The sequence below is a fragment of the Rhizophagus irregularis genome, chromosome 10, assembly GCF_026210795.1.
Source record: "Rhizophagus irregularis chromosome 10, complete sequence".
Classification (NCBI taxonomy): domain Eukaryota; kingdom Fungi; phylum Glomeromycota; class Glomeromycetes; order Glomerales; family Glomeraceae; genus Rhizophagus; species Rhizophagus irregularis.
This window is the reverse complement of record NC_089438.1, coordinates 3,059,208-3,076,609: the sequence shown is the minus strand read 5'-3', so window position 1 is coordinate 3,076,609 and position 17,402 is coordinate 3,059,208. Positions and strand designations below refer to the sequence as shown.

General features: G+C 26.1%; 3 protein-coding genes across 3 annotated transcripts; all 3 read right to left on the bottom strand.

The window, feature by feature from the left end:
• Positions 1-1,032: 1,032 nt before the first annotated feature.
• OCT59_002167 (uncharacterized protein) lies at positions 1,033-2,591 on the bottom strand (the record flags this gene model as incomplete). The annotated part of the gene is made up of 7 exons (XM_066144313.1): positions 1,033-1,070; positions 1,151-1,195; positions 1,265-1,381; positions 1,454-1,567; positions 1,635-1,867; positions 2,491-2,508; positions 2,587-2,591. The coding sequence occupies 7 exons, from the start codon at positions 2,589-2,591 to the stop codon at positions 1,033-1,035; spliced, it is 570 nt and encodes a 189-aa protein (XP_065995486.1).
• Positions 2,592-14,296: 11,705 nt separating this feature from the next.
• On the bottom strand, positions 14,297-15,201 carry OCT59_002166 (uncharacterized protein; the record flags this gene model as incomplete). The annotated part of the gene is made up of 7 exons (XM_066144312.1): positions 14,297-14,316; positions 14,394-14,431; positions 14,513-14,576; positions 14,659-14,698; positions 14,781-14,786; positions 14,997-15,059; positions 15,139-15,201. 7 exons carry the CDS (start codon positions 15,199-15,201, stop codon positions 14,297-14,299), a joined length of 294 nt encoding a protein of 97 aa, XP_065995485.1.
• Positions 15,202-15,288: 87 nt separating this feature from the next.
• Positions 15,289-16,623, bottom strand: OCT59_002165 (uncharacterized protein; the record flags this gene model as incomplete). Its single annotated transcript, XM_066144311.1, has 11 exons — positions 15,289-15,300; positions 15,375-15,422; positions 15,495-15,531; positions 15,613-15,652; positions 15,771-15,813; positions 15,904-15,947; positions 16,034-16,077; positions 16,193-16,208; positions 16,294-16,337; positions 16,426-16,469; positions 16,546-16,623. 11 exons carry the CDS (start codon positions 16,621-16,623, stop codon positions 15,289-15,291), a joined length of 450 nt encoding a protein of 149 aa, XP_065995484.1.
• Between the last annotated feature and the right edge of the window lie 779 nt (positions 16,624-17,402).

The window sequence follows — 17,402 nt, the reverse complement described above, 5'->3', positions numbered from 1 at the left end:
TATTCATTTATCGAATGTTATTGAGAAAGAAACAAGTTCAAATTATTATTCAATTATATTATTCGTATGTATTTTTAATCGTAACCGAATATTACATTAATAAAAAAAAATTAGTTAAGCTTTTAAATTGACTATAAAATGATATACACGCATCACATAATTAATTTACTTCCTTAGTTCCTTGAGATTTGAGAATCACTATTACTATTATTTTATTATAAGACTTTATCGGGTTAATTTCATATTCTATTTATTTGTCTTCAATTTGGTCAGCATTAATTTAACCGAAATATATGAAATCCTAATTACTGCCAGAATCAGACGAATTAGAATTAGTAAATTTCAAAAGTGTAATAATGAAAGCGTTAAACTGTTAACATAGTTAATAGATATTTCACTGTAAGCATCTTAACCATTTATGTTACAATTTTAAGAAGTCACAAAAATGATAAACGATAAATATCAACAAAATTTTTATGTAAAATCACTTTAATAAATCCTTTTACAATAGGGTTCATATACTAATACCGAAAATAATTTGTTATAGAAATTCGGGTGAAAATGTTCCGGTTTATTAAAGTAGAATGGTATTACAAAAAAGTATTATTTATTGAAGCTGCGAAACACTTTCTTTTTCTGTATATTAATTTTATGGATTAATAGTTTCTTATGCAAATTCGATCTTAGTAGGTAAATTATCAGTAATATAATGAACATTTTATTTATTAGGAATAAAATTAAATTATATTTTAGTTTTAAAAAAGTTTTTATTTAATTAATTAATCAAATAAATATAAGATAAATGAATAAATACATATAAGTTAATAAATAGGGCTAGTATAATTTAAAATTTTATCTATCATTATTTCTATTCCTACTCATATTGTATGGTTTTATAAAAATTGTAATTCACTAATTATTGAAAAGCAAAAACAAGACCGCATTTCAATAAAATTTAAAATGTTACCTTTCAACTGAAGATTTAATGATAATTAAAATATTAAACTATAATAGCAAATAGTTATAATTGGTCTAAATTTTTTCTTTGCCTTTAGATTTGCTATCCTGGTCTAAAAAATGAACAAATAAAATAAGTATATTATACAATAGTCTTATTTTCTTTTATCTATAGTATCCAAGGAATATTCACCATCTTTATTAGTATTCAATTGGGAAATATCAATTTGTAGTGATTCTATTTAATGGAAAGAATTAGTGATTTTATTTTTAAATAATGATCTGGATATTTTTTATTAATCAATACCTGAAGAATCCATACTAATTATATTATCATTTTTTTCGTAAGAAACATCAGAATTATCTTGTTCAGGAAAATTATTATTATCAATTTTTAATAGTAAAGTATCAATTTGTAAGAATTCTATTTAATGAATTAAAAATTTATTAATATTTTGACAATTAAGTTTATTAATTTTTTTTTTAAAAAATATACCTGAAGATTCCATTTTAATATTATCATTCTTTTCATAGTGACTACTATCATCAGAATTTTTTAGTTCAAAAGAATTGTTATTTTTCAATTGAGAAATATCAATTTGTAAGGATTCTATTTAATAATAAAAACCTTATTAGTAAAAAAAGTTTCATATTAATTTTAAAATACTAATAAGTACCTGAAAATTTCATGCTAATTATATTATCATTTTCTTCATAATAATCATCAGAATTTTTTGGCTCAGGAAGATTACTAAAATTAAGTAATCTACTGGTATAAATTGCTTCTGAATGTGTTTTATATGATATTCCTAGACTAGTAGTAGTACAATTAATCAGTGATTTTTTATTAATTATTTCTGCTTCTTTTATTTGATTATTTATCTCTGCATAACTAAGATCATATGATTTCCTAAACCAATTGCTTAAGGTTTTTTCAATTTCTTCAGCTTTTGGTCGATTTAATGGATTTGCATCCAAGCATTTTTTGATTAGATGCACAATCAATTGGGGTACATTAATATTAAACCTTGGTCTAAGTCCTTTACAAATTTTCACTGCTAAATTTATATCATGGCCTATATCATAATATGGAGGTAATCCAGAAATTACTTCATACATAATTATACCAAAACTATAAATATCTGCAGCTTTGGTATAATTTTGTCCACATAAAATTTCAGGCGCAATATAAGGTAAAATACCATATAATTTGTTTTTTGCATTCTCTGGTACATTATAGTCTGCAGGTTTACATAATCCCATATCAGTTATACAAGTATGATTTTTAAGCCTTAATATATTACCAATATGCAAATCTCGATGAATTAATTCTGTTTCATGTATATCTCTAAGTCCATGTGCGATTTTATGTAAATAACTGATCTTATTATTCCAATTTAAATAATTATATTTTATATCTAAATAATTTCGTAAACTCCCATGCTCTGCATAATCTAAAACCATGATGTAATTTTTTTCTTTTGGAGCTTGAGTTATTCCATAAAGTTTAATAATACATTTGTGCGAATTCACTTTGTAATGTAATGTAATCTGTATATTTATAAATAAGTATTAATACCAATAAATAAATAATTTTATATTGGGTAACTGAATAATTGATTAATTTACCTCATTCATAAATTCAAATGTAACATTTTTTGAATTATTTAAACTTTTCAAAGCTACGACCATGTTTTGATCCTTCCTTTTCCAATTTTGATCATGGTTATCCCATTTACCTACTATATAACCATCAATCCACTTTGCTCTATATATTTTTCCAAACCCACCTTTTGCAATATATTTTACATCATAAAGTCTATCATAAGGTATCCATTCTAATGCTCTCTTTATATCATCATGAGCTGATAGTTGAGAAATTTGAATAAATTTATCAATATCATTATTACCACTAGTCCAATTTTTAAAATTTCGTTGAAAATATATTGAATTACACACTCTATTACACTTTTTACATTTATCATTTATAACCACCATAAAATTCTTTGTTTCTGAATCTTGAGTTATTCCACAAACTTTATAAGGTACTGCAATCTACAATATATTAAAGTTAGAAATATTAGTAAAAATAAAAATTTCAACTATTTGTTATTTAAAATGAGAATTTTTTTTTTTCACAAAATGGCATAGTTTAATAATTAGTATATTATAAATAACAAAAAAAAATGAAACTTATGATAAATTTATTATACCTCATTTATAAATTCTAGTAGTGTAATACTTGCTGGATTATTTAAAATTTTCAGAATTACAAACATATTTTGATCTCTTTTCCAATTTTGATTTTTATTATCCCAACTACTGTCAACATTTATACATCCATCAGTCCAATTTGCTCTGTACACTTTACCAAATTTATCATCTGTAATATATTTAATATCATAAAGTCTATCATAAGGTATCCATTCTAATGCTCTCTTTATATCATAATGAGCTGATAGTTGAGAATTTTGAATAAATTTATCAATGTCATTATTACCACTAGTCCAATTTTTAAAATTTCGTCGAAAATATATTGAATTACACACTCTATCACATTTTTTACATTTATCATTCATAACCACCATAAAATTCTTTGTTTCTGAATCTTGAGTTATTCCATAAACTTTATAAGGTACCGCAATCTACAATATATTAAAGTTAGGAATATTAGTAAAATAAAAATTTCAACTATTTGTTATTTAAAATGAGATTTTTTTTTTTTCACAAAATGGCATAGTTTAATAATTAGCATATTATAAATAACAAAAAAAAATGAAACTTATGATAAATTTATTATACCTTATTTATAAATTCTAGTGTAATACTTGCTGGATTATTTAAAATTTTCAGAATTACAAACATATTTTGATCTCTTTTCCAATTTTGATTTTTATTATCCCAACTACTGCTCAGAATATCAACATTTATACACCCATCAGTCCAATTTGCTCTGTACACTTTACCAAATTTATCATCATCTGTAATATATTTAATATCATAAAGTCTATCATAAGGTATCCATTCTAATGCTCTCTTTATATCATAATGAGTTGATAGTTGAGAATTTTGAATAAATTTATCAATATCATTATTACCACTAGTCCAATTTTTAAAATTTCGTTGAAAATATATTGAATTACACACTTCATTGCATTTTTTACATATATCATTCAAAACCACCATAAAATTCTTTGTTTCTGAATCTTGAGTTATTCCATAAACTTTATGAGATAAAGCAATCTACAATATATTAAAGTTAGAAATATTAGTAAAAATAAAATTTTCAACTATTTGTTATTTAAAATAACTGGAATTTTTTTTTTTTTTTCACAGAATGGCAGTTAACAAAAAAAATGAAACTTAAATAAATTTATTATACCTTATTTATAAATTCTAGTGTAATACTTGCTGGATTATTTAAAATTTTCAGAATTACAAACATATTTTGATCTTTTCTTTTCCAATTTTGATTTTTATTATCCCAACTACTGAAAAACTTAACATTTATACATCCATCAGTCCAATTTGCTCTGTACACTTTGCCTAACTTATCAACATCTGTAAATTTAATATTATAAAGTCTATCATAAGGTATCCATTCTAATGCATTTTTTATCTCAAAATAAGTATGTACTGATAGCTGAGTATCTTGAATAAATTTATCAATATCATTATTACCACTAGTCCAATTTTTAAAATTTCGTTGAAAATATATTGAATTACACACTTCATTGCATTTTTTACATATATCATTCAAAACCACCATAAAATTCTTTGTTTCTGAATCTTGAGTTATTCCATAAACTTTATGAGATACAGCAATCTACAATATATTAAAGTTAGAAATATTAGTAAAAATAAACTTTTCAACCATTTGTTATTTAAAAACAACTGGTAATTTTTTTTTCATCAAATGACACAATATAATGTGATTAATTTATATTATAATTCACGAAAAAATGAAACTTGACAAATTTATTATACCTTATTTATAAATTCTAGTGTAATTTTTGCTGGATTATTTAATAATTTCAGAATTACAAACATATTTTGATTTTCTCTTTTCCAATTTTGATTTTCATCATCCCATTTATTTATGCATCCATCAATCCATTTTGCACTATACACTTTGCCAAACTCATCATCCGCAACATATTTAATATCATCAAGTCTATCATGAGGTAACCACTCTAATGCATTTTCCACAAAAGAAGTATGTTCTAATAGCTGAGTATATTGAATAAATTTATCAATATCTTTATTACTACTGGTCCAATTATCGAAATTTCGTTGAAAATACATTGAATTACACATTGTTTTACATTTTTCACACATATCTTTCAAAACAACCATAAAGTTTCCAGTTTTTGGATCTTGAGTTATTCCATAAACTTTATAAGATACTGCAATCTACAATATATTAAAGTTAGAAATATTAGCAAGAATAAAGTTTTCAACTATTTGTTATTTAAAACAACTGGTAATTTTTTTCATCAAATGACACAATATATGATTAATTTATATTATAATTCACGAAAAAATGTAAATCTATTATACCTTATTTATAAATTCTAGTGTAATACTTGCTGGATTATTTAAAATTTTCAGAATTACAAACATATTTTCTTTTCTCTTCCAATTTTGATTTTTATTATCCCAACTACTGAAAAACTTAACATTTATACATCCATCAGTCCAATTTGCTCTGTACACTTTGCCAAACTTATCAACATCTGTAAATTTAATATTATAAAGTCTATCATAAGGTATCCATTCTAATGCATTTTTTATCTCAAAATAAGTATGTACTGATAGCTGAGTATATTGAATAAATTTATCAATATCTTTATTACTACTGGTCCAATTATCGAAATTTCGTTGAAAATACATTGAATTACACATTGTTTTACATTTTTCACACATATCCTTCAAAACAACCATAAAGTTTCCAGTTTTTGGATCTTGAGTTATTCCATAAACTTTATAAGATACTGCAATCTACAATATATTAAAGTTAGAAATATTAGCAAGAATAAAATTTTCAACTATTTGTTATTTAAAACAACTGGTAATTTTTTTCATCAAATGACACAATATATGATTAATTTATATTATAATTCACGAAAAAATGTAAATTTATTATACCTTATTTATAAATTCTAGTGTAATACTTGCTGGATTATTTAAAATTTTCAGAATTACAAAGATATTTTCTTTTCTTTTCCAATTTTGATTTTTATTATCCCAACTACTGAAAAACTTAACATTTATACATCCATCAGTCCAATTTGCTCTGTACACTTTGCCAAACTTATCAACATCTGTAAATTTAATATTATAAAGTCTATCATAAGGTATCCATTCTAATGCATTTTTTATCTCAAAATAAGGATGTACTGATAGCTGAGTATCTTGAATAAATTTATCAATATCATTATTACCACTAGTCCAATTTTTAAAATTTCGTTGAAAATATAATGAATTACACACTCTATTACATTTTTTACATATATCATTCATAACCACCATAAAATTCTTTGTTTTTGAATCTTGAGTTATTCCATAAACTTTATGAGATACAGCAATCTACAATATATTTAAGTTAGAAATATTAGTAAAAAATAAAATTTTCAACTATTTGCAATTTAAAATAACTGGTAATTTTTTCCATCAAATGACACAATGTGATTAATTTATATTATAATTCACGAAAAAATGAAACTTGACAAATTTATTATACCTTATTTATAAATTCTGATGTAATTTTTGCTGGATTATTTAATAATTTCAAAATTACAAACATATTTTGATTTTCTCTTTTCCAATTTTGATTTTCATCATCCCATTTATTTATGCATCCATCAATCCATTTTGCACTATACACTTTGCCAAACTCATCATCCGCAACATATTTAATATCATCAAGTCTATCATAAGGTATCCACTCTAATGCATTTTCTACAAAAGAAGTATGTTCTAATAGCTGAGTATTTTGAATAAATTTATCAATATGATGATTCCTGCTAGTCCAATTTTTAAAATTTTGTTTAAACCATTTTGCGTTACATTCATAGTCACAATGATCACGTGACTTGTTTATCAGCTTTTTAACACTTTTGCCCATTGAGAGTTTTTTCAACTAAAATTCATACGTATAAAAAAGAAAAAAAATTTGTAGTAGTAAGAAAAAAAAATTTCACTTATTTATGCATAATTATGTATTGCTGATCATTGTAAGACAAATTTTTATGAAAATTCAACCAATTATTTGCCGATCATTTTCAATTTAAATGCACGTGAATTTTTCTAAAATAACACGAATATTAAGTGAAACTTTTTGAACCAAAAAAAAATAATTTCATTAATTTTTTAATATTATTCATGCCATATATTATAAGTCTATAAAGTTATAAGCTAATTATCCATTATTTAAACTTCATGCCATAATAAAGATACTTATGCATAATTATGTAATGCCTGATCATTGTAATGTGGGCTGAAATTTTTAGCCGATCATTTTTGCACGCAATTATTGAGTTCGTTACAAAGCCATAAATTAGGTACATGGATGAAGCATTTTTTTAGGTTATTTATATAGTATATTATATGTTTATAAAAAGTTATAAGTTAATTATCCATAATCTAAAGAATGCTGTAATAAATGTCATATTTAATCATGAAAGAAATCATCACATGGAAATAACTTTTGTTCCTAATTTTACTGAAAACTTTAAAAGGTACAGAATCTGAAGGTCATAAAAAATTATTATAATTACTAATAGTCTAGTAAAACCCTGTTAAATAATTCTTGAAAAAATTTGGTTTTATTTTTTATTCACTAGTTCCTTATCGTTATGCAACCAATGGATGCAACCAAACACTTTATTGACCTATGATGGACAATTTCCAAATAGGAATTGTTTGAATTTTGTCTGAGAAAACTTGACAAAATTTGAAGTACTGTTGAGTTATAAATACTCATGTTGGTTGGTTCTTTATTGTAGGAATAATGTTCAAATTCAACTCTTTAGCTTGAAGAAAAGAATGCTGAAAATCTGTACAATGAGTCTAACTTTAATCGAAATCCAATATATGGTTAGTTTGCTGATGCCAGCATTTTTATAACATTACATATTAAGCTTAAGCTTAAGCTTACTTTTAAGTTTAAAATATGTCAAGCTTTATGCATTGGATCCGCAATCAGCTCCTACGTAGATGGTATGTTAGTATATATTGAAAAAAAGTGATGATGAAAAAAAAACAAAAGGATGAACATATTACGTAATAAAATGGTAAAAATGGTTAATTACTGTTTACTTTTAATTTTTATAAAAAGGAAAAATACAATATTTCTCAGTAAATTATTAAATTAACAGATTTTCTTTATGGGAGTTTGTTCTTTTTTTTTAATCTACCATTTTTTTCTCTTTTAAAAGAAGATTATCTGAATTAAATGAATTAAACCAATGATCTCAAGAGTAATATAATCTCTAATTATATTTATAAGTTATATATTGTGCTTTGCAACGATTAATATCACAATTATTAACCAATTATAGCAGATGATTGGTAAAGATTTGGCCACGTAACGATATTATCGTGTGACCCATTGACTTTAGTTTAATTATAGCTTAACGTTAATTATAGCTTATTTTTGATTTTTTAAAAATAACAAAATTATCGACAATTATATTTAATATATGGATCACGATAATTTGGGTTAATTTTTTTAAATTTGGAATTTTTTATTCAGTATGCAAAGGGATACAAGTAGTGATCACACAAAAGTTTTCCCATTTAAATTATTCTAACGAATTTTTTATAAAAAATTACATGTCAAAATGGATTTTATTCACGAAATATTAATTTCATTTTTAATTTAATAACGCTCATACAAACTTTCTTTTTATAAAATTGTTTAAAACCAATATAAATAAAAAAAAATTTTTTAAATGATTAATGATAATAATAAAAAGAATAATTAAGGAGTGTCCCAACTTGATTCCTGATTTACCCTAGTTATTAAAATAATTTAGAATGTAAAAATTTGACCAATTTTTTTTTCGTTTTTTCATTCTTTAGGTTTGGATCGGGCAAGTGCTGTGATATAATAGAAATAATTTTTTTTTTGCTTGAATAAATATATTTTATATGATTTTTTACTTAGAAAAACGATTTTTTGAAAAAAGTAAATATGAACACTATACCGTGTGATACCAGAATCTAACCTTATAATTTCATGTGAAACTCAATTTCTATAAATATTTTTTAATTTTTTTCATTTCCTTACAAACATTTTTTTCATATTTCACAATTTCTACTCTCATTTCTCACGATTTTTCATTCTTATATTTCTTTCTCATTTCCCATTAATTTTTTTTTTCATTTTTTTTTCCATTTCTTACAACTCTTTTTATCAAACACTATGGATAATAAACATATTAGTAAGCAATAGGATTACGGGATATGCAAAATTGATTTAAACACGTTCATAATATTTTAGTCAATCAAAGTTCGCTTATAAAACTTTATCATGAGCTCAATGATAACTTAAAATTTGTAATCTGGAAGTTGTTTTCATGAGACGAGATCTGAATTTTTGGAAATTATTCAAATGACGTTTAATAAATTTTTGGGGTATTAAGGTGATAAATAATTCAGTTACTATTTGTTATTGGCATGTAGTGCCTCAATATTATCAGTTTTTCGGGCCATTCATGTAATATCCAGTTACAGTATTATCTAATAATTTCTGCATGAACTATATTGATCCATTTCATATCATCTTGGCATTATTGTCAACGGGACGCATTTATTTCACCGAAAATCATCTCACCGACAATCAACTTACCGACAGTCATTTCACTGACAGGGTCGTTTCACCTACAGTTGTTTTACCGACGATCATTTCACCGACAATATCATTTCACCGACAGGATCATTTCACCGACAACTAAAAATGTTAATAAAAAAAAATGCCGGAACCTATTATCCTGGCATTTTTATATAAAAAAAATTAAAAAAAAATAGCATTATGAAAAATTTATTATAAATTTTATTTTATTTAGCTGTTTTCTATATTTAACATATTATTTCATAATACTACTATATTTAATGCTTATGTAATTAAAATTTATATATATCTTAGAAATTCCATATCATACAGTATATTAACACTGATAAAAACTTATGCTTAATGCTTCTAATACATAAAATGAATAAAATATAAATATATAAACTAATTAAAATGAAATATTGTGGGCTATTCCTCAAAGAAAGTCTAATAATGGTCTATTTTCCTGATCATTATAAACCACCTGGATTCTGTTTTCATGTTCCCTATCATGTTTTTTTTGCTTAGGTCGTGGATTTCCTCGAAGAATTGACTCAACCTTAATCTCAATTTGATGCTGCTCACTTTGCAACTCCTTTATGATTTTAAATAATCCCACATGTGCACGACCCACCAATGTCTCCCATCTCCTATGCCATGCCTCTACTGAATTCTGTGTTCTTGGAAATGTATATTCTATATTTTCAGTGACTGACCATAAAGATGGTGGAAATAATGGCTCGGAACGAACCACATTTCCATTTCTTAATCTACGAATCACCTTTCCATGGACATAATAAATCTCAAACCAATCCAAAAGTTCATTGACTTCTGGTTGCATGTCTGGTGGCATGTTACTCCTTAATTCATCAAATGCAGCTGGAATATTATCACAAGGCAAAAATGCAAGTGCTGGGATATGTCTAACAAATAAACTAATATTTTCGTCACTTGCATATTGAGAAGCAAGGCCAAATGCTTGCACTTTACAATATACACTTTGGGACAAATGAAAATGGCAGCCTTTATTTTGGACACCATGTAATTCTATATGAACTGCATTGATTGAAGCTTTTTCAAAGTCTGTTAATACATACTGTGGTTGTAGATCAATGTTATGTTCATCACCAAAGTTGATTAAATTTTGAAACAATGCTCTATAGCACTCCTCTGATTTACTTGACATTAGTGAAAATACAAGAGGCATAATTTGGGAGTTTTCACTACCTCCAACACTTCCATGAATTGTATAGAGTTGTTTAAAAATTGTTGGGACAGTCTTGAAAGTACCGTCCATTATCCAAAAGGATGATTGAGACAGATAGTTGACATTATTAAATGTTGTAAAAATTAGCACTTTTTCATCACCTATGTTTAAATCCCTAATCAAAAATTCAGAACCACTTAAAGTTTTTTGCAAATTATCAGGAATAATAAGATTTGCAAAAGATTGTGGCTCTGCTGGTAAATTAGCACGTCTAACTCGTTTGACAGCTTGACGAAGTGCATCACGAGATGGCAAATGAGAACCTATTTCCTGTGAGCTACCAGCCAAAACACTTTGAATAACTTGTACAGGCTGGTCATTTGTTTGTTGGGCCCGTTCTTTTAATAAATTGAGACTTTTTACAACTATAACTCGGCTTGCATCTGCAGCATGGTTGTGATCTGTAAACTTTACAAGGTGATGTTGATCTTTGGTAAACATAGTTGTAGCTCGTTCATTGCATCGTAGTTGATCCCGTTTTTCACAATACCAGTAATATGAGTTGTTTCTTTTTTTGTCTTTAACCATGAGATAGCCACAAACATTGATTTTATTTTTATTTCGAATAGAAGAAACAGCTTCACAGATATCCATTTTGAAAAAAATAAAGAAGAGGATAAAGTATTTATTAGAAAAAAATTGAGTTTTACTTGTAAATACTACGAATATTGAAGAAAGTAAAATTTTTACTAGAGAATTTTGTCATCTCACTTTATTTATTTGAGTGGTAAAAAAACGATTCAAACAATAAATAAAAAAAATTAATATTTTATTATATTCAAATTACATAACATTCCTTTTATGTGTATATTAATAAAATTTTACACAATAAATAATTCACTAATAATTGTGGCTATGTTATTTTTCACAATAAAAACTATTAAATATTAAATTAATAATTGTGGCTATGTGATTGATTATCAAATTACAGTAAAAAATTAAAATTCGGTGAAATGATTTTCGGAGAGATGATTTTTGGCGAAATAACCCTGTCGGTGAAATGAACCTGTCGGTGAAATGATTTTTGGTGAAGTGACTGTCGGTAAGTTGATTTTCGGTGAAATGTTTTTCGGTGAAATAAACCGAACCCATATAAAATGTTGAACGACATAAAATAAAATTTAACTTCTCTAAATTTTCATCAATTTTCATTCACTTTACCTTTAATTTCAAACTTCGATAGCTTTCGCTACGAATTATTACTTTTCAAAAATGTATATCACAGGTCGAAAAGTGAAAAATCAGGCACCAATCGGTCACCAATCAGGTAGCTGATTGGTGACTGATTGGTGCCTGATTGGTGCCTGATTGGCATTTTCGCCAAATACCGTCACCAATCAGGCAGTTTGCTAACTTTTGATCCAGTGATCAGAAAAAGATGAAATATAGCTCATTGGAATCGTCTCAACAAGACGAATCTAATGGTAGTAAAATCGCATCTCTAGGATTGATAGTTAATAAAAAATTAAATAAAATATAAATGATACATTTTCATTTTTATATTTTACTTACTTTCTCATCAAGTATTAATCCTAGAGATGCGATTTTACTACCATTAGATTCGTCTTGTTGAGACGATTCCAATGAGCTATATTTCATCTTTTTCTGATCACTGGATCAAAAGTTAGCAAACTGCCTGATTGGTGACAGTATTTGGCGAAAATGCCAATCAGGCACCAATCGGTCACCAATCAGGTACCTGATTGGTGACCAATTGGTGACTGATTGATGCCTGATTTTTCACTTTTCGACCTGTGTATTTAATTCACTTCATTTTATTCAATTAAAATTAATTAAGCAAACATTAATTAAAGTTTAGGGCGAACCTATTACCTTTAATTAATATTGAACTTTACTAACACTGGTCAAAATTGATGTTATCGGGTACATATCAGGTACCTGATATATACCTGATATATGATATGTGTACGATATTTAATACTTATTTAACAATCCTACACATATCGGGTACCCGATATCTGTAGTACAAATGTAAAAAATCGGACACATATATTATACATATTAGATATATATTGGGTACATATCGGGTAGTTAAATATCGGGTATATATAGTAAGCATATCTGATACCCGATAGATTTTAATAAATATCAGACAGATATCACACACTTATCAGACGTACTGATAGGTATCCGATATGTGTCCAAAATTTTTATAATTTAAGCTGAATTTATTTATTTTGAAATATGCCAAAAAAATTATATTTATAATATTAACAGTTAATTCATTTAATTGTATTAAAAGTTTTATTTTATTTTTATTAATTATATTAAAGAATATTACAAAAAAATATAAAAACATTATTCTAGATATATAAACTCAATTAAAATTATGTGAAATGCATATATAAATCTCCTTTTATACTACAAATAATGTGTTCACTCATTTGCTGCTTATTTTCATTTCATTATTTATGTCTATTTAATTTGATATTTTAAAGAAAGAAATAGAAACATTAAAAGTATTTTAGTATTAGAGATATTAGTATGAATATTGTTAAAAAGAAAGGGGATAGTATTAAGAAATGTTAGTATAAATGGTAGTAGAAGTGTTAGTAAAAGAAAAGAAACATTATAAAAATAGTTAGTAATAGAATATATTAGTATGAACGTTGTGTTAGTATGTATAATTGTTAATAAAAAAAATGTTTAGTACGAAGTAAAATATATTAGTAAAAACATACGTTAGTAGGAAGATACATATTAGAAATAATATATTAGGAAGAGAAAAGAAGTGTTAAAAATATTAATAATATAATAAAAGTAGAAAAATATCAGTAAAAAATGTACCTTTTGTATTTATTTTACACAAAACAATAAAATAAAAATTTTAAGAGAAAGGGTTTAAAAAAAAAAAAATAAACGCGAAAGATAAATAAATAAAAAAATCACATTATCACGTGATTAACAATAACTATTAATTTTTATTGGCTATTTAGGTAATTATTGATTTTAAATTGGCCAGTGTTTAATATAAATGTATTTATACTAGAATTATTGCACTCAATTGCACTCAATTGCAAGTTAAATTCTTTATCGCTTTAAATAATACAAAATCAACCTGTATACATCAATTAGTCACCTATCGATCACCTATCGGTCACATACAGTATACCCGATACCCAATTCATCAAAAATTCAAAAATAAAATTAAAAAAAAAGAAACATTATTTATGATATATTAAAAAATCCCTAAGCATACAATTTCAAGTCCGGGTTCATCCAAAAGTCCGATAACCTAAAAAAAAAGAAAAAGAAAGCGTTAGAAACGGTTCTCTTAAAAAAAGAGAAAGATTATCCCCCTCCTCTGCTTACATAATTCCAAAGTCCAGGTACATCTAAAGTCCGGCAACCTAAAAAAAAAAAGAAAAGAGAAGCGTTAGAAACGTTCTCTTAAAAAAAAATATAAATATTATCCCCCCTACCCCGCTTACATAATTCCAAAGTCCCATAATTTATGAAAATTTGTTGAAGAGGGTTCGTCTAAAAGTCGGCAACCTAAAAAAAAAGAAGAAAGAAATGTTTAATAATGTTTCTTAAAAAATATAATAGAAAAACCCACTCCTGAACCCCTTTTTACCTAAATTCCAAAGTCCGGTTCGTATTATTCGTCCGGCAACCTAAAAAAAAGAAAAAGAGAAGCGTTAGAAACGTTCTCTTAAAAAAAAATAATAATAAATAATATCCCCCTACCCCACTTACATAATTCTAAAGTCTGGGTTCGTCTAAGTCTGGCAACCTAAAAAAAGAAGAAAGAAACGTTTAATAACGTTTCTTAAAGAATATAATAGAAAAACCCACTCCCGAACCCCTTTTTACCTAAATTCCAAAGTCCGGTTCGTATTATTCGTCTGACAACCTAAAAAAAAAGAAAGAAACGTTTAATAACGTTACTTAAAGAATATAATAATAAAAAACCCCACTCCCGAACTCCTTTTTACCTAAATTCCAAAGTCCGGTTCGTATTATTCGTCCGGTAACCTAAAAAAAAGAAAAAGAGAAGCGTTAGAAACGTTCTCTTAAAAAAAAATATAAAATATTATCCCCCTACCCCGCTTACATAATTCCAAAGTCCGGGTTCGTCTAAAAGTCCGGCAACTAAAAAAAAAGAAGAAAGAAACATTTAATAACGTTTCTTAAAGAATATAATAATAAAAACCCCACTCCCGAACTCCTTTTTACCTAAATTCCGAAGTCCGGTTCGTATTATTCATCCGGCAACCTAAAAAAAAAGAAAAAAAGAAGCGTTAGAAACGTTCTTTTAAAAAAATATATATATATAATGTTATCCCCTACCCCACTTACATAATTCCAAAGTCCGGGTTCGTCTAAAAATCCGGCAACCTAAAAAAGAGAAGTGTTAGAAACGTTCTCTTAAAAAAAAATAATAATAAATAATATCCCCCACCCGCTTACATAATTCCAAAGTCCGGGTTCGTCTAAGTCCAGAAACCTAAAAAAAGAAGAAAGAAACGTTTAATAACATTTCTTAAAGAATATAATAATAAAAAACCCCACTCCCGACCCCTTTTACCTAAATTCCAAAGTCTGGTTCGTATTATTCGTCTGGCAACCTAAAAAAAAGAAAAAGAGAAGCGTTAGAAGCGTTCTCTTAAAAAAAAAATAAGAAATATTATACATAATTCCAATCCGGCAACCTACAAAATGATTAAGATAACCCGTTGGTGTTACCTTCAAAATGGGAGTCCGGAACTGTACCTTCGGCTTTCACAACCTGAAAAAAAAAGTATTTCGAAACGTTAGTAACGTTTCGCTAAAACTAAACAAAAAATAAAAAAAATAAATAAAAAATTCGAAGTGTTACCTTCGAAATGAGGAGTCCGGAATTTGACTTTCGGCTTCCAGAACCTAAAAAAAAATTCAAAACGTTAGTATAAACGTTTCGCTAAAATTAAATAAAAAAAAAATAAAATAAAAAAATTTCAAAGTGTTACCTTCGAAATGAGGAGTCTGGAACTTGACTTTCGGCTTCCAGAACCTAAAAAAAAAAATTCGAAACGTTAGTATAAACGTTTCGCTAAAATTAAATAAAAAAAAATAAAATAAAAAAATTTCGAAGTGTTACCTTCAAAATGAGGAGTCCGGAATTTGACTTTCGGCTTCTAGAACCTAAAAAAAAATTCGAAACGTTAGTATAAACGTTTCGCTAAAATTAAATAAAAAAAAATAAAATAAAAAAATTTCAAAGTGTTACCTTCAAAATGAGGAGTCCGGAACTTGACTTTCGGCTTCCAGAACCTAAAAAAAAAAATTCGAAATGTTAGTATAAACGTTTCGCTAAAATTAAATAAAAAAAAATAAAATAAAAAAAATTTCGAAGTGTTACCTTCGAAATGAGAAGTCCGGAACTTGACTTTCGGCTTCCAGAACCTAAAAAAAAAATTCAAAACGTTAGTATAAATGTTTCGCTAAAATTAAATAAAAAAAAATAAAATAAAAGTGTTACCTTCGAAATGAGGAGTCTGGAACAGCATTCTGGCTCTAAAAAAAATAAAAAAATAAAATGAACGAATAAAATCTGCATGTTGCAGATTATGTAATGCAAGTTGATGCGTTCATCTATAAACAAAAAAATCATACAGATATCGGTGCCAGATATTTATTATATAACAGATCGGTGACTAATAGTTTGGATATCGGGCACCTGTTAAATTTGTATTTTTTAACCAAATTTGAGTAGGTGACAAATCGGGTACCCGATATGTGGTTGATATGTAAAAATGCCCAATATGTACCTGATTAGTCACCGATATATAGGTACCCGATATGTGTAGGATAGATCATTTTTTGACCTGTGTAACAAATAATTAAATGAAACTTATATTTTATTGAGTTCTGCGGATGAGAACTGTGGAATTACTTTGAACTCTGCTCTCTATTTATACAAATTTTATGATACTTTCTATTCTAATATATGCTATCTATATACTATCTTTAATATGTTATCTTTCAATATGTTTCTATATTATCTTTCACGTTTCATCTTTTTAATACACTATCTTTCAACATATTTCTATTCTTAATATATTATATTCCATCTTTTGTGGCTTATATCTTTTTGTATCATCTTTTATATTATCTTTTATATTATCTTTTCATATTATCTTTTATATTATTGTTTTTATGTATTTTCATTATGTGTATTCCTTTAATCCGCTATACCTTCATTTCATATGATTTACCTTTTGTGGCTTATAATTATTCTTTCTGATTGTTCTTATTGTTGAACTCAATAAACTGGTTGCTAAGCCGCAATTGATCAACTCCCTACTCAATCTATTGGTTCCTTGTTAATCATTTGAT